The sequence below is a fragment of the Phyllobates terribilis genome, unplaced genomic scaffold (assembly GCF_046119375.1).
Source record: "Phyllobates terribilis strain yellow unplaced genomic scaffold, ASM4611937v1 Scaffold_1__5_contigs__length_1240528914, whole genome shotgun sequence".
Classification (NCBI taxonomy): Eukaryota; Metazoa; Chordata; class Amphibia; order Anura; family Dendrobatidae; genus Phyllobates; species Phyllobates terribilis.
The window spans coordinates 175,530,480-175,556,268 of NW_027362761.1; the positions used below are offsets into that span (position 1 = coordinate 175,530,480).

The following is a 25,789-nucleotide window of genomic DNA, read 5'->3' on the forward strand; positions in this document are numbered from 1 at the left end:
GGCTGCCCTTGGATAGGGCCAACCAAGAATCAGGAGTACACAGCGTGCACAGAGTAGTTTTTAGAGGCTGATAGCCATTTTACAGAAATGAAGAGGGAACTGGGGAGCTGAGGGACCTCACCAAAAAGATTAAAAAGGGCATCAGAGATTTTTGTCTAAATTCATTTTAAATAGAACTTAATTAAAAAAAAAAATGTAAAGACATTTAAACAATACAAATACAATTCATATACAGTGAGTTATTGGCCATTTTAGATTAGAAGTCCTAAAGAACATTTAGGGGTAGGCCCAAGTTAATAAGATGAGATGTAGTGTTGCATAGAGCATCTTTGGATAAAGATACATATCAAGGCAACATCTGCAAACAAGACATACAAATAACAGTAACTGTCACTCATAACGGGGAGAGTAGGGGAGTGAATGGGAGGTAAAAATGGCAGGGTGAGTGAAGATATAGCAGGATTTGTGTATGTTTGTCCGGACTGTACTACAAGGGATTGAAAAGTAGACTACCCTTGGTAAGGAATCATAATTGAGATAAAGGCCAGTATGTATATCTTAGAGCAGGGGTGCACAGTAAGTGGCCTGGAGCCACATGTGGCCCTCAATTCCATTCTGTTCTGTCTATATGGATAGAAAAATGCTTGACTGACAGGTTACCTATATGTGAGTAACCACACATGGAAGAATGGTAGCAAGCAGCTGAGGAGAGGGACTGGAAAGTACTAATGGTGCACGGTGTAGAAATCATTGCATGCCTCATACATCAGGAGAATGGCGTCTCCAGACCAGTTTGGCTCCAGAGAGCAGTATGTGAATTAGACAGGTGGTCATTCATGTCTGTGGCTCCACTGTAGTTTATGGAAGTTCTGACACTTTAAGCAAGGAGCAAAAAACCCATGAACTATTGTAGAGATCCATGTGCATGCATGACCGCTTCCTCTTTAGGGCCTCTTCACATATTTTTTGTACGAGGATTTGGAAGCGGATTTTACTGCAAATCCCCAAAAAAAGAAAAATGCTTCAAATACTCTGTGAATAAGCTTCGTATTAGTTTTACTGGGAACTGTTCAAAATATCGTGAATAAACAGCGCTGTGTGCACTAAAGGAGCTTTTCCCATTTAAATCAGTCAGAAACTTATTGAAAGAGTATTTGGAGCAGTAGTTTTTGATGTAGATATAGGCAGAATCTATTTATAATTCCTCATCAAAAAACTCAGTGTGAACGTACCATAAGGCTAAGTTCCCACAATGAGTACTTGGAGAGTTTTTGATGTTGCAGATTTTCTACACCTATTAGATAAATTAGGTTACTTGTATTTCTTCCTTGTGTTTTTTACATACGTTTTTTTACATGCATTTTTGACGCTGTTGTGTTTTGTGTCTCTTTTTGGTATGTCATGCTTTAAATGAAGGTGCTTTCTTTTTGATATTTCCTGGTATTTGTCTTTGACAAAAAATTACTGATACAGTCATATGCAGGTTTTCTTCATCTAATTCAATTGCATGGGAAAAATCTGCACATAAGGCTGTGTGCCCACAATGCGTTTTTTAAGCTTTTCCGCAGCGTCAAAAACGCTGCAGAAACGCTTAAAAAACGCATGGTAGAAGGCCTGCTATGTTCCCCAATGATAATCCGCATGTGCTGTGCACATGCTGCGGAAATTTCCGCTGCGGATTATCATTGCGGAAAAAAACGCAGCACTACCAATTATTTTGCAGAAGCGCTGCGTTTTCGCCGCCATTGACTTGCATTGGAACGCTTGGATTCCGCATCACTGGATCTGTACATGCGGAATCCATGCGCTTCAATGTGCGGATGGTACCCGGGTGTGGAGAAGAGGAGACTCTCCTCCGGACCCGGGTACCATAGTACCTGTAAAAAAGAAAGAATTTAAAATAAAAAAACACATTATAATCACCTTCTGATGTCCACTGGTCTTCTATCCATTACGTCTTGGCTCACGATGGAGTAAAGGGACCTTCCATGACATTCAGTCGTGTGACAGGTCATGCGACCGCTGACGTCAGCGGTCGCGTGACCTGTCACATGACTAAATGACGTCATGGAAGGTCCTTTTACACCACCGTGAGACACCGGGAAGACCGGACGGATCGCTATGAAGATCGGGGAGCATCGGAAGGTGAGTATAATGTTTTATTTTTATTTTTTACCATTTTTATTCTTTTTTTTAACTAACTTGGTCACACTTTATAAAATCCATGCCGGTTGCATGGATTTATATAGTGTGACCAGGTTGTCAAGCACTTTTCCAAGTGATGCTAAAATCGCTTGGAAAGCGCTTGACAACCCGCATGCGAAATCGCATGTGCAAAACGCGTGAAAAACGCTTGTCCCTGGCTGAAAAAATGCATGTAAAATCCGCATGCGTTTTTTCTGCCAGGGAGATGCAAAAACGGTCAGGAAAAATCCAGAGCATTTCTGCATCGTGGGCACATAGCCTAAGGCTGCTTTCTAATGATTCACATTTTCAACTTAAGCTGAGTCAAAGAATACATTCTGTTCACTTCAAAAGGGGTACCAGGTGTTTTGGCACTGTTGCTTTGCATCACTTCTGTCTTGGGTTCAAATCACACCAAGGACAACATCGGCAAGGCGTTTGTATGTTCTCCCCGTGTTTGCGTGGGTTTCCTCCGGGTTCTCTTGTTTCCTCCCACACTACAAAGACATCCTGATGGAGAATCTAGATTGTGAGCCCCTAATGGGAACACCTATACTGATGTCTGTAAAGACTGTGGAATTAATGGTGCTATATAAGTGCGTAAAGTAAAAAAATAATAACAAAGGTGTATGGGAGCGCCAGGCAACTGATCATAAGAGTAGATGTTGATCAGGCATGTCCAAAATTTGAACTGCCAATCTCTTTGTTCTCCTAGAGATAACCCGCCGCCAGAGATATGTCGGTGGCTTTCTCATATAGAACACAGAAGCACTTGGCTGCGTGAGCGCTCATATCTATGGGAGAGACTGCTATTGGCCGAATGAACCAATGGTCATTGTATGAGCCGGCAAAGGATAGGCGTACTCACATGACCCAGTTGAGGACCAGAGCAATGCTGAAAACCAGGAACTATTCGGATCAGTAACTTTTTTAATACAACTACGCTAGATGTCATATATCTTTACAAAGGTTTAAGGGATAACATTTTTGTCAGGAATGCTTCTTTAATTATGCATAAAGCATTAATTATGATTTTTATTTATTTTTTATTGTTACTTTAAATCTGCATTTGTAAGCTAAAACTAGGAAGGCTATGTGCCCACGTTGCGGAACTGAAGCATATTTTTTACGCTTCTCCCTGGCGGGAAAATCACATGCGGATTTTACATGCGGTTTTCCCGCCAGGTAGAAGCGTTTGTGAGGCGTCTTTGCAGCGTCTTTGCATGCATTTCCGCATGCGGGTTATCAAGCACTTGGAAAAGTGCTTGACAACTTGTTCACACTATATAAATCCATGCAACCGGGATGGACTTATATAGTGTGACCAAGTAATAGTTAAAAAAAAAGAATCAGAATGGTAAAAAATAAAAAAATAAAGTTTATACTCACCTTCTGATGCATTCTCTGCCCCGTCTGGAGTCTTGAGCGGCTCACGCTGTTGTGTGCAGGACCTGCGGTGAAGTCATTGAGTCATGTGATGGGTCACATGACTCAATGACGTGGCAGGTCCTTCACACAACAGCGCGACGGAGGGAAAACATCAGAAGATAAGTATAAACTTTATTTTATTCTTTTTTTTACAGGTTCTTTGGTACCCAGGTCTGGATGAGAGTCTCCTCTCATCCAGACTTGGGTACCATCCGCACATTGATTCCGCTGTGCTTCCGCAAAATTAATGAATTAATGAACATGCTGCGGATTTTTGACTGCAGCATATACGCTGTGGAAAAATCCGCAGCATGGGCATTGTCATTGCGGAATGCCATTGGGGACCATGGGGTGCGGATATACATGCGTTTTACAAGCGTTTACGCTGCGGAAATTCCGCAGCATATACGCTTGTAATACGCAACGTGGGCACGCAGCCGAATGGAGCCTGCACAGAGAAAGAAATAATGGGAAGATTTATATATCTGCCATCTTTGAGACCTACTCCTTGCTTTTGCTTACTAATACTGATTCAAAATAGTGACTAAAATATTGCTGTGTAAAAGTGACCTTATATATTGACAGATGTTGCAATAGTACCCATAGCTTACGGTACACTTAAGCATTCCAAATAGTAGCATGCTGGAAAAATAAATGATTATTTGCAACACAACTGAAAGTTTGTGTGTTCAGTCAAAATATTACAAGGAGCTATATAGCTATTTATCTTACTTCTGAGCAACTTCCAGACAATTATCTTCTTATTCGGAAAACTTCACAATTTGTATCTACGTGATGTTTGCACACAAGGACTGATTGTGCACATTCTCTGGACCACACAGACTGCTGGATCAGATTTCATATTTTTGCTCATTAGACAAGGCTCTATAAATAATCTCTAATGAAATATTCTTCAGTGCAGTCCATGCTCTCAGGATAAGTATTCTGTTTTTTAAAGCGCCATTCCAATGTTTTATTTTTTTTATTTTACCGCTGGACTGGTGCCACTAATATATGTTCCTTGCCCCCCAGTAATATACACTAAACAAAAATATAAATGCAACACTTTAGTTTTTGCTCCCATTTTTCATGAGCTGCTTTCAAAGATCTAACACTTTTTCTATGTACACAAAAGGGTTTTCTCTCTCAAATATTGTTCACAAATTTGTCTAAATCTATGTTAGTGAGCCAACATAATCCATCCACCTCACAAGTGTGACATATCCAGATGCTGATTAAACAGCATGATTATTGCACTGGTGTGCCTTAGGCTGACCACAATTAAAGGCCACTCTAAAATTTGCAGTTTTGCAGTATTGGTAGGGTGCGGGAGGGGGGGGTCATAAAACTAGTCAGTATCTGGTATGACCACCATTTGCCTCACACAGTGCTACACAGCTCCTTCGCATAAAGTTGATCAGGTTGTTGAGGTCTGTGTGATGTTGGTCCACTCCTCTTCAATGGCTGTGCGAAGTTGCTGGATATTGGCAGGAACTTGAACACACTGTGGTAAACGCTGATCCAGAGAATCCCAAATATGCTCAATGGGTGCCATGTTCGGTGAGTATGCTGCCATGCAAGAACTGAGATGTTTTCAGCTTCCAGGAATTGTGTACAAATCCTTGCAACATGGGGCCATGCTTTTTCATGCTGCAACATGAGGTGGTCGTCATGGATGAATCCCACAACAATGGGCCTCAGGATCTCGTCACATTATCTCCGTGCATTCAAAATGACATCAATAAAACGCAACTGTGTTCATTGTCCAAAACATGTGCCTGTCCATACCATAACCCCACTGCGACCATGGGCCACTCTATTCATAACGTTGATATCACCAATCTGCTCAACCCACACGACGCCATACACTCAGTCTGCCACCTGCCCTATACAGTGAAAACCGGGATTCATCCATGAAGAGAACACGTCTCCAACATGCTAGACGCCATCGAATGTGAGCATTTGCACTCAACTCGGTTACAACGACAAAGTGCAGTCAGGTGGAGACCCCGATTAGAACAACAAACATGTATATGAGATTCCCTGAGATGGTTTCTGACAGTTTGTGCAGAAATTCTTCGGTTATGCAAACCGATTGTTCCTGCAGCTGTCCGGTTGGCTGATCTCAGCCGATCTTGGAGGTGAATATGCTGGATGTTGAGCTCCTGAGCTGGTGTGGTTACACGTGGTTTGCGGTTATGAGGCCGGTCGGATCTCCTGCCAAATTCTCTGTAACGCCTTTGGAGAAGGCTTACGGTAGAGAAATTAACATTCAATTCACAGGCAACAGATCTGGTGGTCATACCTGTAGTCAGCATGTCAATTGCACGTTTCCTCAAAACTTGCAACATCTTTGGCATTGTGCTGTGTGATAAAACTGCACATTTTAGAGGTATTGTGACCACCCTAATGCATACCTGTGCGATAATCATGCTGTCTAATCAGCATCTGGATATGCCACACATGTGAGGTGGATGGATTATCTCGGCAAAAGAAAAGTGCTCACTAACACAGATTTAGACAAATTTGTGAACAATATTTGAGAGAGAGAAAGGCTTTTTGTGGACATATAAAAAGTCTTAGATCTTTAACCCCTTAGTGACTGAGCCAATTATGTCCTTAATGATCAAGCCAATTTTTTCAATTTTGACCATTGTCAATTTATGAGGTAATAACTGTGGAATGCTTCAACGGATCCCACTGATTCTGAGATTGTTTGTTTTTTTGTGATATATTATACTTCATGATAGTGGTAAAATTTCTTCGATATGACTTATGTTTATTTGTGACAAAAATGGAAATTTGGCAGAAATTTAGCAATTTTCAAACTTTGAATTCTTATGCCCTTAAATCAGAGCGATATGTCACACAAAATAGTTAATAAATAACATTTCCCACATGTCTACTTTAGATCAGCACAATTTTTGAAACAACATTTTTTTTTTTGCTAGGAAGTTATAAGGGTTAAAAATTGACCAGCGATTTCTCATTTTTACAAAAAAATTGACAGGAACTGAAGCAACGTTGAAGAAAAAAATAAACATTTAACTTTTTTTCACAAAATGTTTACTTCAGACCCAAATCTTTTTATTTTCACAAGGGTAATGAGAGAAAATGGGCCACAAAATTAGTTGTGCAATTTTTCCTGAGTACGCTGATACCCCATATATGGGGTAAAACTACTGTTTGGACACACGGCAGGGCTCAGTGGGGAAGGAGCACCGTTTGAGTTTTTGAATGCAAAAATGGCTGGAATCGAAAGTGAATGCCATGTTGCGTTTGTAGAGCCCCTAATGTGCCTATACAGTAGAAACCCCCCACAAGTGACCAAATTTTGGAAACAAAACCCCTCAAGGAATGTATCTATATATCTGGTGAGCACCTTGAATCCCCAGGTGCTTCACAGAAGTTTATAAAGTAGAACCTTGAAAATTACATTTTTCCCACACAAAAGTACTTTTAGCCCTAATTTTTTTATATTCAGAAGGGTAACAGGAGAAAATGGACCTTGAAATTTGTTGTGCAATTGCTCCTGAGTATGGAGATACCCCATATATAGGGGAAAACTACTTTTTGGGCACACGGCATGGCTTGGAAAGGAAGGAGTGACATTTGGAACGCAGACTTTCATGGAATAGTCTGCGGGCGTCATGTCGCGTTTGGAGAGCCCCTGATATGCCTAAACAGTGGAAACCCCCACAAGTTACCCCATTTTGGAAACTACACCCCTCAAGGATTTTATCCAGGGTTATAGTGAGCATTTTGAACCCACAGGCACTACACAGAATTTGATAACATTAGGTCGTCATTGAAAATTTTCATTTTTTTCACGAAAATGTAGTTTAGCCCCAAATTTGTAATTTTTGCAATGGATAATAGGAGAAAACGGACCCCATAATTTGTTATTCAATTTCTCCCGAACGCGATGATGCCCCATATGTCATCAGAAATTACTGTTAGGCCACACATCAGGGCTGAGAATGAAGGAGCACTATTTGGCTTTTGGAGCATAGATTTTGGTAGAATAATTTGTGGGCGACATTTGCGGAGATGTTAGAACAGCAGAAAAACCCCAAAAGTGACCCCATTATAGAAATTATACATCTCAATGAATTCATCTACGGCTGCAGTGACTATTATGTAACATCCACGCCAGGCTTTATTCTGGAGAATTGCAAATATGCCAGTTTAATGCCCATACATTGTGCCCCCATAAAGTGTAGTGCCCACATATATTGTAGAGCCCTCATACATTTCTCCTGATAACACACACCCTGTAAATTGTTAAGTGTGTTCTCCCCGCTACATTAATGCCAAACATGTGGCCGCTTACTGTGGTTTAGGCACAGAGGGGCTCAGAAGGAGGGGGGCATTTGGATTTGGAAGCGCATAATTCACTGGATTTTATTTGAGAGGGTGGGAGCTGACACATTTTCAGAGTCTTTGTTCTACCCGTAACATGGAACCCCCTATAGTTTGGTTTTCTGTGGGATAAAATAGGGATTTTATTTGTAATATTTTGGGGTACATAATTTTCGATTGCTTCCAGAATAAGACTGGATTGCCAGTCTACACTGAGCACTTACGTCTGGGTTTCTGTGTAAATCCCACAAAAATGTGATTCAGGGGAAACCCCTGACGGAATTACCCACCATAATGAAGCAGATGGAGACACTTTGTACATTGTTTGGCATCTGCTCCGGTGGTATCCATCTTTTTAGTCGTGCACAGATTTGTGGTCGCCCACACTTGTTCGCTAAAAAAAAAGCCTAAAATGATGGGACACCGCCGGAACAGAGACCAGTCCAAAATTACTCCATCTGCCTCATAAGTGAGTGGTTCCGTTTGGGGTTTTGTCTGAATCACGGTTTTGGAGAATTTACTCGGAAACCCTGACGTAAGCGCTCAGCGGAGAGTGCAGGATAAATGTGAGCCGAGCCTTATTCCGATTTTTTTGGAGGCAGAATGAACAGATAGACAGCAGTACAATCATAGTTATTTTTATTTTTGCGCCATTCACTGTGCGGTATAAGTGATAAGTAGTGTTGAGCCACCCCCGTAGTGTTCGGGTTCGGTTCAGTTCGTCGAACACCGGGATGTTCGAGGAACTGTTCGTCGAACTGTTCGTCGAACACCTTAGAACACCGTCGAACACCGTTAAAACCAATGGCAGGCAAACAAAAACACATAGAAACACATAGAAAACACCTGCAAAGGTGTCCAAAAGCTGACAAACTGCTCAGAAGACACTCTCTTTAAAAAAGCCGGCCGGCAATTCAGCAGCGGCATACACCGGTACCCGACAATTTAGACAAGAAGGAATAGAGCATCACACATAGATTAGATAGATAGAAACATGTCAGTCACACATATAAGAAGCACAGTGACAGTGTTGGTTACTGCACTTGTCATTTAGTGTAAAGGATTTATTAAAAAAAATATTAGTGTTTTCATGCACCGTCTCTTTAAAAAAGCCGGCCGGCAATTCAGCATCGGTACCCGACAATTTAGAACAGAAAGAATAGAGCTTCACACATAGATTAGATAGATAGAAACATGTCAGTCACATATATAAGAAGTACAGTGACAGTGTTGATTACTGTACTTGTCATTTAGTGTTAAAATAAAGGATTTATTAAAATAAAAATTGGCGTGGGATCCCCCATAATTTTAGGCTCTAGCGGAGGTTAAGCAGACGGCTGGGGCAGATGTTTGAAGTCTGGGAAGGGGGTAATACCCACGGAGCTTCCCAGGCTACTAATATCAGCCCCCAGCTGAATACCTAGCCTTTACTAGCTATTAAAATGGGGGACCCCCCCCAAAAAATGACGTGGGGTCCCCCCTATTTTAATAGCTAGCAAAGGCTAGGCAGACAGCTGGGGGCTGATATTAATAGCTCAGGAAGGGTGCCATGAATATTGGCCCCCTCCCAGGCTAGAAACACCAGCCGTCAGCCGCCCCAGAAATGGCGCATCCATAGGATGCGCCAATTCTGGCACTTAGCCTCGCTCTTCCCACTGCCCTGTAGCGGTGGCAGTGGGGTAATAGGGCTGGGGTTGATGTCAGCTTATAATGCCAGCTGACATCAAGCCCAGGTTAGTAATGGAGAGGCGTCTATAAGACACCCCCATTACTAACCCCATAGTCAAAGTTAAAAAAAACACAAACACCCAGAATAAAGTCCTTTAATTGAAATAAAGACACAATTCTTTATTGTTGTAAATTAAACTATACTTACCATCACGCCCATTCCAGCTGAAGCCAACGATCTCCTGTAATAAAAATAAAATAATAAACCAACATCATCCTTACCTTTCCATGGTTCCCAGGACAGCTCCAGCTCTGCTACATCGAGATGACTGGCTGGACCGCAGCAGAACGCTGCCATCCAGCCTGTCATCCCGCAGACACTGAGAAGCGCAGGCATGCTTGCGCTCCTCAGTGTCTCGCTGTGACGGCATCCAGATGAGCCGAGGTCATGTCCAATGAACTCGGCTCACCTCATGCACGTCACTTACAGCGTGGGAGAATTCTCACGCTGAAGCGCTGAGTGCAGGAGAATTTTCCCACGCTGTCAGTGAGGTGCATGAGGTGAGCTGAGTTCATTGGACATGAGCTCACCTCATGCACGTCACTGACAGCGTGGGAGAATTCTCCTGCACTCAGCACGTCAGCGTGAGAATTTTCCCACGCTGTCAGTGACGTGCATGAGGTGAGCCGAGTTCATTGGACATGAACTCGGCTCATCTGGATGCCGTCACAGCGAGACACTGAGGAGCGCAAGCATTCCTGCTCTTCTCAGTGTCTGCGGCATGACAGGCTGGATGGCAGCTTTCTGCTGCGGTCCAGCCTGTCATCTCGATATAGCAGAGCTGAAACTGTCGTGGGAACCATGGAAAGGTAAGGATGAGGTTGGTTTATTATTTTTCTTTTATTGCAGGAGATCGTTGGCTTCAGCTGGAATGGGCGTGATGGTAAGTATGGTTTAATTTAGAACAATAAAGAATTGTGTGTTTATTTCAATTAAAGGACTTTATTCTGGGTGTTTGTGTTTTTTTTAAATACTTTACTAGAAATTCATGGCGGTCATGTCTAATACTGGCGTGACCCCATGAATTTTGGGCTTGGGGCCAGCTGATAATACCAAGCTGGCCCTAACCCCTTTATTACCCAGTGAGCCACCGCACCAGGGCCCTGGATGAGTTGGGTACAGCGCCAGAAGATGGCGCTTCTATGAACGCGCCATTTTCCGGGGTGGCTGCGGACTGCAATTTGCAGCGGGGGGGCCCAGAAAGCTTGGGCCTCCCTGCGCTGCAGATTCTAGCCCCCAGCTGCCTAGTTGTACCTGGCTGGACACAAAAATAGGGCGAAGCCCCACGTATTTTTTTTTTAATTATTTCATGAAATTCATGAAATAATTAAGAAAAAAAGGGCTTCCCTATATTGTTGTGTCCGGCCAGGTACAAATAGTCAGCTGGTGGTTGGGGGCAGCCCGTTCCTGCCTGCTGTACCTGGCTGGACACAAATATAGTGCGAAGCCCCACTTCAATTTTTTTTAATTATTTCATGAAATTCATGAAATAATTAAGAAAAAAAGGCCTTTCCTATATTGTGTCCGGCCAGGTACAAATAGGCAGCTGGTGGTTGGGGGCAGCCCGTTCCTGCCTGCTGTACCTGGCTGGACACAAATATAGTGCGAAGCCCCACTTCAATTTTTTTAAATTATTTCATGAAATTCATGAAATAATTAAGAAAAAAAGGCCTTCCCTATATTGTTGTGTCCGGCCAGGTACAAATAGTCAGCTGGTGGTTGGGGGCAGCCCGTTCCTGCCTGCTGTACCTGGCTGGACACAAATATAGTGCGAAGCCCCACTTCAATTTTTTAAATTATTTCAGGAAATTCATGAAATAATTTAAAAAAAATTGACGTGGGGCTTCGCACTATATTTGTGTCCAGTCAGGTGCAGCAGGCAGGAACGGGCTGCCCCCAACCACCAGCTGCCTATTTGTACCTGGCCGGACACAACAATATAGGGAAGCCCTTTTTTTCTTAATTATTTCATGAAATAATTTAAAGAAAATTGACGTGGGGCTTCGCCCTGTTTTTGTGTCCAGCCAGGTACAACTAGGCAGCTGGGGGCTGGAATCCGCAGCGCAGGGAGGCCCAAGCTTTCTGGGCCACCCCCGCTGCAAATTGCAGTCCGCAGCCACCCCGGAAAATGGCGCGTTCATAGAAGCGCCATCTTCTGGCGCTGTACCCAACTCATCCAGGGCCCTGATGCGGTGGCTCACTGGGTAATAAAGGGGTTAGGGCCAGCTTGGCATTATCAGCTGGCCCTAAGCCCGAAATTCATGGGGTCAGGCCAATATTAGACATGACCACCATGAATTTCTAGTAAAGTATTTAAAAAAAACACAACACCCAGAAAAAAGTCCTTTAATTGAAATAAACACACAATTCTTTATTGTTCTAAATTAAACCATACTTACCGTCACGCCCATTCCAGCTGAAGCCAACGATCTCCTGAAATAAAAGAAAAATAATAAAGCAACATCATCCTTACCTTTCCATGGTTCCCATGACAGCTTCAGCTCTGCTACATCGAGATGACAGGCTGGACCGCAGCAGAACGCTGCCATCCAGCCTGTCATCCCGCAGACACTGAGAAGCGCAGGCTTGCTTGCGCTCCACAGTGTCTCTCTGTGAGGGCATCCAGATGAGCCGAGTTAATGTCCAATGAACTCGGCTCACCTCATGCACGTCACTGACAGCGTGGGAAAATTCTCCTGCACTCAGCGCTTCAGCGTGGGAGAATTCTCACACTGAAGCGCTGAGTGCAGGAGAATTCTCCCACGCTGTCAGTGACGTGCAGGAGGTGAGCTGAGTTCATTGGACATGAGCTCACCTTATGCACGTCACTGACAGCGTGGGAAAATTCTGCACTCAGGCTTCAGCGTGGGAGAATTCTCACGCTGAAGCGCTGAGTGCAGGAGAATTCTCCCACGCTGTCAGTGACGTGCAGGAGGTGAGCTGAGTTCATTGGACATGAGCTCACCTTATGCACGTCACTGACAGCGTGGGAGAATTCTCCTGCACTCAGCGCTTCAGCGTGAGAATTTTCCCACGCTGTCAGTGACGTGCATGAGGTGAGCCGAGTTCATTGGACATGAACTCGGCTCATCTGGATGCCGTCACAGAGAGACGCTGAGGAGCGCAAGCAAGCCTGCGCTTCTCAGTGTCTGCGGGATGACAGGCTGGATGGCAGCTTACTGCTGCGGTCCAGCCTGTCATCTCGATGTAGCAGAGCTGAAGCTGTCGTGGGAACCATGGGAAGGTAAGGATTATGTTGCTTTATTATTTTTCTTTTATTGCAGGGGATCGTTGGCTTCAGCTGGAATGGGCGTAATCGTAAGTATGGTTTAATTTAGAACAATAAAGAATTGTGTCTTTATTTCAATTAAATGACTTTATTCTGGGTGTTTGTGTTTTTTTTTAACTTTGACTATAGGGTTAGTAATGGGGGTGTCTTATAGACGCCTCTCCATTACTAACCTGGGCTTGATGTCAGCTGGCATTATAAGCTGACATCAACCCCAGCCCTATTACCCCACTGCCACCGCTACAGGGCAGTGGGAAGAGCGAGGCTAAGTGCCAGAATTGGCGCATCCTATGGATGTGCCATTTCTGGGGTGGCTGACGGCTGGTGTTTCTAGCCTGGGAGGGGGCCAATATTCATGGCACCCTTCCTGGGCTATTAATATCAGCCCCCAGCTGTCTGCCTAGCCTTTGCTAGCTATTAAAATAGGGGGGACCCCACGTCATTTTTTTGGGGGGTCCCCCATTTTAATTGCTAGTAAAGGCTAGGCATTCAGCTGGGGGCTGATATTAGTAGCCTGGGAAGCTCCGTGGGTATTACCCCTTCCCAGGCTTCAAACATCTGCCCCAGCCGTCTGCTTAACCTCCGCTAGAGACTAAAATTATGGGGGACCCCACGCCAATTTTTTTTTAAATAAATCCTTTATTTTAACACTAAATGACAAGTACAGTAATCAACACTGTCACTGTACTTCTTATTTATGTGACTGACATGTTTCTATCTATCTAATCTATGTGTGATGCTCTATTCTTTCTATTCTAAATTGTCGGGTACCGCTGCTGAATTGCCGGCCGGCTTTTTTAAAGAGACGGTGCATGAAAACACTAATATTTTTTTTATAAATCCTTTACACTAAATGACAAGTACAGTAATCAACACTGTCACTGTACTTCTTATATATGTGACTGACATGTTTCTATCTATCTAATCTATGTGTGAAGCTCTATTCTTTCGGTTCTAAATTGTCGGGTACCGGTGTACGCCGCTGCTGAATTGCCGCTTTTCATGTTTCACTGTGAGCACAGTTCCCATCGATTTGGGCAATCACTCTAATGCCACAACCACCATGGCTGTGGCATTACAGTGAGTGGCAGACAATCCCTGCATGATTGGTGCTCTAAATAGCGCCAGACATGCAGGACACGCTTTTGGTGCACGAACAGTTATCGAACATAACCTCGAACAGCCGAATTTTTTGCAAATCGTTCGGGTTCGTCGAACAACTCGAACACCGCCCAAAACAGCTCGAATTTGAGATTGGCGAACAGTTCTAGTCGAACACCGCTCATCTCTAGTGATAAGGCGAATTTGTTCTTCAGGTCAGTGCGAATATAGCGATACCATATTTACATGCTTTTTTTGTTTTGCTGCTTTCACACAGTAAAAATCCTTTTTTATAACAAGTATTTTTTTTTCGTCACCATATTCTGAGAGCTGTAACTTTTTTATTTTTTGGCGAACAGAACTGCATGAGGGCTTATTTTTTGCGGGTCAAGTTGCAGATTTTTTTGGTACCATTTTGGGGCACCTAATATTTTTTGATCACTTTTCATTCACATTTTAAGACACCGAATGAATTATTTTTTGCGCCGTTCACTGTGCGTTAAAGGTGATTTGTCCATCGGGTCGGTAGAATTACAGCGATACCAGATATATAGATTTTTTTTATGCTTTACTATTTTTATAGACTAAAACAACATTTTACAAAAATGAATTTGTTTTTGCATCATCATATGCTCAGAGCTGTAACTTTTTAATTTTCTTGCCGAATGAGCTATATTAGGGCTTGTTTTTTGCAGGATGGTTTGGCGTTTTTATTTCTATATTTTGTTTTACATATGACTTTTTGATTGATTTTTATTCACTTTTTTGTGAGTCACTATGATGAAAAAGCGACATTTTTGGCGTGTTCTTATATTTTTTTTACAGCGGTCGCCAAACGGAATAAATAACGTGACAGTTTTATAGAGCGGGTCGTTCCTGACGCGTCAATACCAATTATGTGTACGTTTTTTAGTTTATTTTTGTTTTATCTCAAACGCTGCGTTTTGAGTGGCAAAACGGATTTTAGTGATTTCACATGATCTCAGGGTACCATGGTAACCATCGGGACTCGCAACGACCCCCTTGTAGCCACTTAAATAGCGCTGTCATGATTGACAGCGGTATTTAAGGGGCTAATCGGCCCCAATCGGCATCGAAACCGGCCATGGCCGATACTGCAGGGTGTCAGCTGTCACAGACAGCTGACACACGCGGGAATTGCCGCCGGGCGGCACTATACCATTATTCCTCAGCGCCGTGATAGAGCGGCGCTGAGGAATAAGTACCCTTAACGTCCGCTATGAAAAAGGCATATCAGCGGTCGTTAACAGGTTAAGTTAATGAAAAATGGGAGCAAAAACAAAAGTGTTGCATTTATATTTTTTGTGCAATGTACTTACTTGTCACCATCTTCTCCTGCTATCAGTGCCGTTCCAGTGTCTTCTGCAATTTATGACCTGCCACATCACTTCAGTGTTTGCTGGGTGAGCAGGAGGTCACTTTTCACTGTAAGGCTATGTGCCCACGATGCAGAAATGCTCAGGATTTTTTCCTGAGCGTTTCTGCATCTTCCTGGCAGAAAAAAACGCATGCAGATAGTACATGCGGATTGTACATGCGGATTGTACATGCGTTTTCCTGCCAGGGACATGCGGAAATGGAGCGTTATTCACTGACATTTCCGCATGCAGATTGACAAGTTCTTTCCAGGCGATAGCATCACTTGGAAAGTGCTTGTGACAACTAGGTCACACTATATAAATCCATGCAAACGGCATGGATTTATATAGTGTGACCGAGAGAGTGGTTAAAAATAAAAAAATAAATATATACTTACCCTCCGATGGCCCGCGCTGGCTTGTTTCGCTCGGTCCCGGCTGCCGGCAGCGTTGGATTGAAAGACCTGCCGACGTCAGCGTCGCGTGACCCGTCACATGACTCTGATGTCAGCGCAGGTCCTTCAATCCACTGTGAAGTGTCGGGAAGCAAGGAGGAGCGCACCGCGGGCCGCCGGAAGGTAAATATACATTTATTTTTTATTTTATTCTTTTTTTACCGATTTTTTTAATGGTACCTGGGTGTGGATGAGACTCTCCTCTACACCCGGGTACCATCCGCACATTAGAACGCGCCAATTACACAAGTACAGATGCAGTCTTGCGGTATTGGCGCGTTCTAATGCAAGTCAATGGCGGCGAAAACGCAGCATAATTGGTAGTGCTGCGTTTTTTTCCACAATGATAACCCGCAGCGGAAATTTCCGCAGCGTGTGCACAGCACATGCAGATTATCATTGGGGAACATGGCAGGCCTTCTACTATGCGTTTTTAATGCGTTTCCACAGCGTTTCCGCTGCTGCAAAAACGCTGCAGAAACGCATTAAAAACGCATCGTGGGCACACAGCCTATGGCTATGAGAACTGAAAATTAACTAATAAAAATCAGAGATTGCTTTTGAATTGTTGTTCAACAGAAAAATGTAAAAAAACAACAAGCTAATGAAAATGGCCTGAACAAAATTATGGTACCCCTATAAAAGATTGAAAATACTTTGACTATTTGGACATCTTAAAGGAAGGTGCATCCTGTAATTAACATCACACGTGTCTTCAGACTTGTAATCAGTCAGTCTGCTTATTTAATAGGTGAAAAGTAGCCACTGTTCTATTTGGCATCATGGCTACACTGAACATGGACCGAAGACAGAGGAGAGAGTTGTCTCAGGAGATTAGAAAGAAAATTATAGACAAAAGGTAAAGGCTATGAGACCATCTCCAAACAGCCTGATGTTCCTATTACTGCAGTTGCACATATTATTCAGAAATTGACGGTCTATGGGACTGTAATCAAATTGAAGAGACAGATCATAACAGTGATAACCAGGGAGCCCAGAACAATTTACAAAGAGATTAGAAGTGAACTCCAAGGTCAAGGTACATCAGTGTCAAATCGCATTATCCATCACTGTCGTGGCAAAAGTGGACTTCATGGAAAATGACTGAGGAGGAAACCACTTTTGAAAGCAAATCATAAAAAAGCAAGACTGGAATTTGGTAAAATGCATATAAGTCACAAAGCTTCTGGGAGTATGTCTTTTGGACATCTAACACAAGACTGGAGCTTTTTGGCAAGTTACATCAGCTCTAAATTCACAGATGCAAAAATGAAGAAAGAACATAGTGTCTACTGTGAAAAATGTGATTATGTTTTGGGGCTGCCTTGCTGCATCTGACACACAGTGTCTTGAATCTGTGCAGGGTTCAAGACTATCAAGGCATTCTGAAGTACAATGTGCAACACAGTGTCAAAAAGTTTTAGTTAGAGTAGCAGTTCTTGGGGTTAGCCTTTCATCATCCAAGAATTGCTAAGAGGAAAGCATTGGTGTCATGGGTTTACCGCGACAGAGAGGAGCCAGAAGACGGAGATTAGAATCATTACACCATAATGTTAAACAGTGCAGGGGTTAATCTTTTCAGTTAAGAGCTTCTGGAGCTTTCTTACTTTGATGCTCTCAGCTGTTCAGTATTGGTCACTCCCCTCTGCTATATATACTTGCCTCTGGCAATCAGGGATTGCCAGTGTTAGTTTCATACTGCCTAGTTCTGGAGTTGGAGGTGTTGGTTGTTTGAGAAGGTGCTTGGAATGTTGTTCTAAAGGCTATTGCTTCGAGAATTGTCTGTGTGCATATCCTCATCCTCTCCTATTTGGGTTTTCCTTCCTTTACTTCCCGGTGTTCCACTCTGTTGTTTGTGAGTGCATATTCGTATGATTGGTATTTTTATTTATCCCTGTACATCTTCTCTTCTTAGTCTGGTTTGTGTATTCTTATACACTATTACTCCCCACTTCCCTGGGTGACGGAGAGGACAGATAAGGGCTGATTTAGGAGCTCAGCAAGGAACGTGGCACCAGCGTCTTCACCATTAAAAGTAATCCGGGGAGCAGGTATAGCTAGGGCGCCCCTCGCTTTAGAGATAGGGAAGGAGCCCCTAGCCCCGAAATATCCGAAAACAGTGCCATGACAATTGGACTATTGTCAGGTGGCCTTCTAGGAGCCCTGATCTAAATCATATTGAGCATCTCTGGAAGGAGCTGAAATGCTGTCTGGAGAAGGTACCTTTCAAACCTGAGACTGCTGGAGCAGTTTACTCGCAATGAGTGGGACAAAATTCCCATGGACAGGTCCAGAAGTCTCACTGAGAGTTACAGAAATCGTTTGTTTGCACTGATTGCCTCAAAGGGTTGTGCAACAAAATATTAAAGGGGTTGTCCAGTCTTAAGCTACAAGTCTGCAGACACTCTGTGACTGCAGACTTCTGAATCCTCACAATGCGTGCACTGCATGCAATGAGGATTTGCCAGCGCCAGTAGCGGGCAGTCATATGACCTCAAGTATGTGATATGCATACTCCCAGCCACATTCTGTCTAGATGGGTGTGGCCTCGCTCAATGCAAGTATATTGAGCGAGGCCAGAAAGTCTAGTCGAAATGTGGCCAGGAGAATGCATACCGCATACTTGCAGTCACATGACTGCCCGGCGCCGACACCAGAGAATCATCAAAGCTTGCAGTGTGTGCGTCATGAGTATTCACAAGTCTGCAGTCACCTAGAGTGACTGCAGATTTGTAGCTTAAGACCGGCAACCCCTTTAAATTGAAGACACTATGATTTTTGTCCAGACCATTTTCATTAATTAGTTTGTGTTGTTTTTTTTATGTTGAGCCACAATTCAAAAGTAATTGCTGATTTTCATTAGTTTATATTCAGTAAGTTTAAATTGAAAATTACTTTTGTCAGCTTCAAGCTATTTCCGTTACCATTGTGGGTTTTTCTTACTTTACCAGAAGGGTACCAACAGTTTTGTCCACATATGTACACACATAAACACACACACACACATATGTATAAAGTATATTTATAGTACTATGCAAACATTTTAGACAGGTGTGGAAAAATGCTGTAAAAGTATAAATTCTTTCGAAAGTAGAAGTGTTTAATAGTATATTTTTATCAAGTAACAAAATGGAAAGTTAATGAGCTAAAGAAATACCTAAATCAAATCAATATTTGGTGTGATCACACTTTTCCTTTAAAACAGCATCAAAGCATCAATTTTCCTTGTTACAGTTTTTGGTGGAACTTGGCAGGGAGGTTGTTCCAAACATCTCGGAGGACCAACCACAGATCTTTTTGGATGTAGACTTGCACAAATCCTTCAGTCTCTTCCAGAATCTTAACCACACTCAAAGATGTTGAGATAACTGCTTTATGCAGATCTGCTTAAAACTCTTGCACAGCACTGTATACAGTGGGGGAAATAAGTATTTGATACCCTGCCGATTTTGCAAGTTTTCCCACCTACAAAAAATGGAGAGGTCTGTAATATTCATCGTAGATACTCTTCAAGAACTGTGAGAGACAGAATCTAAAAAAAAACCCAGAAAATCAGTGTATGATTTTTAAATAATTAAATTGAATTTTATTGCATGAAATAAGTATTTGATCACCTACCAACTAGCAAGAATTCGGTCTCTCACAGACCTGTTAGTTTTTCTTTAAGAAACCCTCCTACTCTGCACTCATTACCTGTATTACTGCACTTGTTTGAATTCATTACACAATCAATTACACTCCAACCTCTCCACAATGGCGAAGACCAAAGAGCTGTCTAAGGACACCAGGGCCAAAATAGTAGACCTGCACAAGGCTGGGATGGGCTACTGGACAATAGGCAAGCAGCTTGTTGAGAAGGCAACAACTGTTGGCGCAATCATTAAAAAATGGAAGAATCACAAGATGACTGTCAGTCTTCCTTGGTCTGGGGCTCCATGAAAGATCTCGCCTCGTGGGGTAAGGATGATTCTGAGAAAGGTCAGGAATCAGCCCAGAATAACACAGGAGGATCTTGTCAATGACCTGAAGAGAGCTGAGACCTCAGTCTGAAACATTACTGTTACTAACACACTACGCCGTCATGGATTAAAAATCCTGCAGGGCACCCAAGGTCCCCCTGTTCACGCCAGCTCATGTCTAGGCCCGTTTGAAGTTCACCAATGATTACCTGGATGATCCAGAGGAGGCATGGGAGAAGGTCATGTGGTCAGATGAGTCCAAAACAGAACTTTTTGGTGTCAACTGCACTCTCTCTGTTTGGAGGAAGAAGAAGGATGAGTACAACCCCAAGAACAACCTCCCAACTGAGAAGCATGGTGGGGGAAACCTCATATTTTGGGGTTGCTTTTCTGCAAAGGGGACAGGACGCCTGCACAGTACTGAAGGGAGGATGGATGGGGTCATGTATCGCAAGATTTTTGCAACCTCCTTCCCTCAGTAAGAGCATTGAAGATGGGTCGTGGCTGGGTCTTCCAGCATGGCAATGAACCGAAACACACAGCCAGGGCAACTAAGGAGTGGCCCAGTGACAGCCTCGAAACCTGAAAGATCTGGAGAAGATCTGTATGTAGGAGTGGCCAAAATCTCTGCTGCAGTGTGTGCAAACGTGGTCAAGAACTACAGGAAACGTCTGACCTCTGTAATTGCAAATATTAAGTTCTGTTTTTCTATTGTATCAAATACTTATTTCATGCAATAAAATGCAAATTAATTATGTAAAAATCATACAGTGTGATTTTTGGGGGATTTTCTTCTAGATTCTGTCTCTCACAGTTGAAGTGTACTTACGATAAAAATTACAGACCTCTACATGCTTTGTAGATGGGAAAACTTGCAAAATCGGCAGTGTATCAAATACTTATTTTCCCCACTGTGTGTGTATGTATTGTGACAAAGTCACTGGTAGTGTGTCAGAAGGGAAGTATGTGTCGCTGAGACTCTTAAGCTCAGTGATATGAAAACATGCAAGTTCTCCTGCACAAGTAGGTGCAGAGAGAGTTAATAGAACCACATTTACAAGGGAATGTTTTTAGTGGATAACAAAAGTGCAGGGTGGGACATTATCCACCATCCCTCCCAATCAGGGGAGTGTCCGGGCTTTAAATAGCCAGCCCTGACACTCAGGTGTGTTCAGTACCTGGGGAAACTTTGTTTCAGGAAGGAGCTAGCACGTGCTGTGCTGAACCTGTGCGTGGCTAACTGTGTGTGGCCAGACCTTGGCCGAGATACGGACTGTGCTGCAAGTTTTGTATTTTATTTTGTCTCTTTAGCCGAATGGGCTGTGTTTTCTTTTTGGACTACAGGGTAGTTTATGACTGCGAAATAAACTAACCCGAAAATTTAAAAAGACAGTATCCCGTGTTTTACCTCCGCATACAGCCGAACTTGTCGCTATATCATGGTGTTAAAATTGCAGGCAACACTCCCAGCGAACACGTGTGACTGTCACAGGAAGACCTGCATGTCCTGGGTGAAGTCGGCTGTGAGCCAGCAAGTGACACCGGACAAGATGGCGAACCTCCTTAAACAATTGTTGCAGGCACAGCACGCGCAGAATGCGCAGCACCAACAGCAAGAAACACAGCACCAGCAGATGCAACAGCAGCAGCAGATGGCGCAACAGGAGACCACCAAACTGCTTATGCAGCAGCTCCAGCTCCAGCAGCAGGCCCTCCAGGACCAGTGCCGACAACAGCAGCAGCAGTTCGATTTGCTTGCAGAGGCGATCCGTGGCTCGGCAACAGCTCCAACGATAAGGTCAGTGGACGACTTTTCTGTCAGAACGGCAGTAAGGGGAGCGCTGCAGAAAATGACTCCTGGTGATGACGTAGAAGCTTTTCTGATGGTGTTCAAGAGGGTCGCCGAGAGGGAGAAGCTGCCTCCAGAGCATGGGGCAGAGGTGTTGGCGCCATACCTGATGAGGGAACCCCAGAAAGCATATTATGACTTAGCCTTGCAGGATGCCCGAGAATATGCAAAATTAAAAGCTGGAATTTTGTCATGTCCGGTGACTGTTAATGGGGTACTGGTGGCAGGACTCCTGTACTCAGAGAGCTCCCACACCAGTTGATCCCCGGGAAAAACGTGGGTGTGCGGTGCATCCACGGGGACGCAAAGGATTACCCTATTGCCAGAGTGACAATACATACTGACTGGAGCTGAGTCCCATGAGGTGGGCGTGGTTAGGAATCTGCTCCACCCGGTGATAAAAGGGCGGGACTTCAGTCTGTTTTGGGACTTGTGGCGGAAAGCGGGGGTGCCAAGTGTCTCAACTGAGAGCCGGTCACCCCATGATGCATCACCGTCGCAGTCAGAGGCAGATGACTTTCCCCTGTGTGTCTTTGCGGGGGATGAAGACGAGGTGGTTACCCCGGAAGAGGAGATTCCAGACTTGGGGGTGTCTAGGGGAACTTTGGGACTGTGCAGATGCAGGATCTCACCTTGAAATTTGCATTTGACAATATGTCTGTGATCAATGAGGTTGCCCAGGAGCTGGGGGCTGACACCAGGTTCCCATGTTTTGCACTCAATGAGGAGCTTCTTTATAGGGTCACTAACCCAAAAGGGGAGGTAATAGAGCAGTTGGTAGTGCTGGGACCCTATAGGCGTAGAGTCTTAGGCCTAGCCCATTCTCACATCTTGGTGGGCATCTAGGGGTAGATGAGACTCGAGATCGGGTCCAACAAAGGTTCTGCTGGCCTGGATGTCATTGGGAGATTGTGAACTACTGCCGGTCATGTCCCACCTGTCAGCGAACGGCTCCCGTGTCCCATTTCCGGAGCCCCCTAGTGCAGTTACCTCTCATAGAGGTCCCATTTGACCGGATCGCCATGGACCTTGTCGAACCCCTGGTGAAGTCTGCCCGGGGACACCAATACATTCTGGTTATATTGGACTATGCTATGCGATATCCGGAGGCAGTACCATTAAGAAATTCCTCCACCAGAAGTATCGCCAGAGAGCTGGTTCACATTTTCTCCCGGACAGGTCTGTCAAAGGAGATCCTGATGGACCAGGGAACTCCGTTCATGTCAAAGGTGATGAGAGAATTGTGTAAGGCCCTCCAAATTACACAACTCCGAATGTCGGTATACCACCCGCAAACGGACGAACTGGTAGAAAGGTTCAACAAGACCTTAAAGTCGATGTTAAGGAAAGTTGTGGAGAAGGATGGATGAGACTGGGATTGCCTGCTGCTGTACCTGCTGTTCTCCATTAGGGAAGTTCCCCAGAGCTCTACAGGATTCTTGCCGTTTGAACTGCTATACGGACGACACCCTCGCGGACTTCTGGACATAGACTTCTGGGAAGCAGAGGTTACACCCCACCGGAGTGTCATCGAGCATGTGGCCCAAATGCAGGACCGGATCGAAAGGGTTATGACAGTGAAGGAGAGCTTTCTACAGGCACAAGAAGCTCTACAATTGGGTCGCAAGGCTGAGACAATTCAACCCGGGAGATCGGGTGTTGGTGTTGGACCGTAAGAAGTAGTTCAGAAGCTGAGTGAAGTCAACTACAAGGTCCACCAGCCAGAGAGAAGGAAGCCATATCAGATCTACCACATCAACTTACTGAAGCTGTGGCGAGACAGGGAACTGGTGGAAGCTCCATCCCTAGGGGCAAATACTGAAGCCAGGGTCGAGGATGTTACAGTGGCAGAGACACTGTCACCGGCCCAGAAACAACAGTGCCGAGAACTCTTGCAGAGAAACCGAGACCTGTTCTCAGAATTACCCGGATGTACACAAGTTGTGGAGCATGAAATCCTGACGGAACCGCATGTACGGGTGAACCAAAGGCCGTATCGAATTCCCGCCGTGAGGTGATCTCCAAGGAGGTGAGGAGAATGTTGAGCCTGGGCGTTATCGAGGAATCTAAGAGCAGCTGGTCCAGCCCGATTGTCCTTGTGCCTAAGCCGGACAGAGAATGGCGGTTCTGTAATGATTACAGGAATGACATGTCCAAGTTCGACGCCTACCCGATGCCCTGGGTCGATGAGCTTATTGAGAGGCTAGGGCCTGCTAGGTACATCGCTACCCTGGACCTAACAAAAGGATACAGGCAGATTCGCCTGGCCCCAGGAGCCAAGGAGAAAACGGCTTTCTCCACACCCGACGGATGTTTTTAATTTACTAGAATGCCGTTCGGGCTACAGGGGGCCCCAGCTACCTTTCAGAGGGCCATGGACCGGATTCTGGGCTCACATGAAAATTACGCTGCCGCTTACTTGGACGACATCGTGATTTTCAGCCCAGATTGGAGAAGGTCCAGGCAGTACTGGATGCATTGAGAAAGGTTTACCATAAACTCAAGAAAATGCACCATAGAAAAGGAAGAGGCGAAATACTTGGTTACGTGGTTGGAAGGGGCGAAAGAAAACCGCAAATGAACAAGGTGGAGGCCATCCAGAATTGCCCGCAACCGGCCTCCAAGAAACAGGTACGGGCCTTTCTGGGTATCGTGGGGTATTATCGGCGCTTTATCCCGAATTTCAACACAATAGCGGGACCCCTAACCGACTTACTTAGAGGTACGAAGACTGCGATGGCTATGTGGTCTTCTGAAGCAGATATAGTGTTCCAGGAGCTGAAACACGCCCTTTGCAACCAGCCAGTCTTGATCGCACCTGACTTCCGGAAAGAGTTTGTGCTCCAGACAGACGCCTCAGACGTCGGCATAGGAGCCGTCTTATCTCAGGAAGTAAATGGGGAGGAACACCCCATTCTGTACTTGAGCAGAAAACTCTTGGCCTGCGAAAAGAATTATGCAATCGTGGAAAAGGACTGCCTGGCCGTCAAGTGGGCGGTTGATACTCTTAGGTACTACCTGTTAGGCCACAAATTCAGACTGGTCTTAGACCATGCCCCTCTGGGATGGATGAGGGAAAGGATGGGAAAAAATGCCCTGGTGACCAGGTGGTTCCTGGCCCTCCAGAACTTTAGTTTTTTGGTAGAGCACAGGCCAGGGAAACTGCATGCTAATGCCGATGCCCTGTCCAGACTTCCCTGTCTAGTGAGTGAAGGTGCCAAAACCCCCGACTTTTGGCAGAGGGGGGGAATATGTGACAAAGTCACTGGTTGTGTGTCAGAAGGGAGGTATGTGTCGCTGAGACTCTTAAGCTCAGTGATGTGAAAACATGCAAGTTCTCCTGCACAAGTAGGTGCAGAGAGAGTTAATAGAACCACATTTACAAGGGAATGTTTTTAGTGGATAACAAAAGTGCAAGGTGGGACATTATCCACCATCCCTCCCAATCAGGGGAGTGTTTGGGCTTTAAATAGCCAGCCCTGTGTGTATTTATATGTATATATAATAAATATTGTGAGTGTCCTCTTCTGCATGACCCATCTTACTGCCTTCCAGACGTTGGTGTCTTCACCTAGACTTGGGGGATGGGCGCTTCCTCTGCTGTGGACATCCCCTGCCAGGAATTCCATCTGTTGCGTCAGGAGTTTGTCTCCTGCTGGGCATGCTGCTGCTGCTCTCAGTGCTGCTGTAGCTACTGCTGATGTTGCTGCTGTTGGCTTAGGATCAGGTGCTTTATCAGCTCCTCCATTTTGTTTACCCACTGTTCCATTCCTATAGCCGTCTTTACCTAGGACATAGCAGCTACACGTTTTCCTGGAACGTTGCCCACATTTCAAACAGAGAGATCGGCTCTGTGGTAGACGCTGGTTCACACACAGGATTCAGTTCATTGTTTCAAAACAAACAGGCGGCTTATTAAAAATTCATAAACCGTCAGGGTTAACAAAATCAAATAGGTGCGAAAAGGTATAACAACACAAAAATGGAACTAAACAACCAGTCCATATAACGCACGGGCTCAGCCGTTTACATGTCAGTCTTTTTCTGTCAGACT

At 44.4% G+C, this 25,789-nt stretch overlaps 1 protein-coding gene across 2 annotated transcripts in view; it reads left to right on the plus strand.

Moving 5' to 3' along the window:
- The window catches only part of CFAP95 (cilia and flagella associated protein 95), a 90,025-nt gene that overhangs the window by 44,872 nt on the left and 19,364 nt on the right, over positions 1-25,789 (plus strand). The window contains exon 6 of one of the 2 annotated variants that reach the window (XM_073652645.1): positions 21,344-21,684. The exons of the other annotated variant lie outside the window; for it this stretch is intronic. Coding sequence (XP_073508746.1) covers positions 21,344-21,684 — 341 coding nt within the window. The remainder of the gene's footprint in view (positions 1-21,343; positions 21,685-25,789) is intronic. 2 annotated transcript variants of the gene reach the window in all.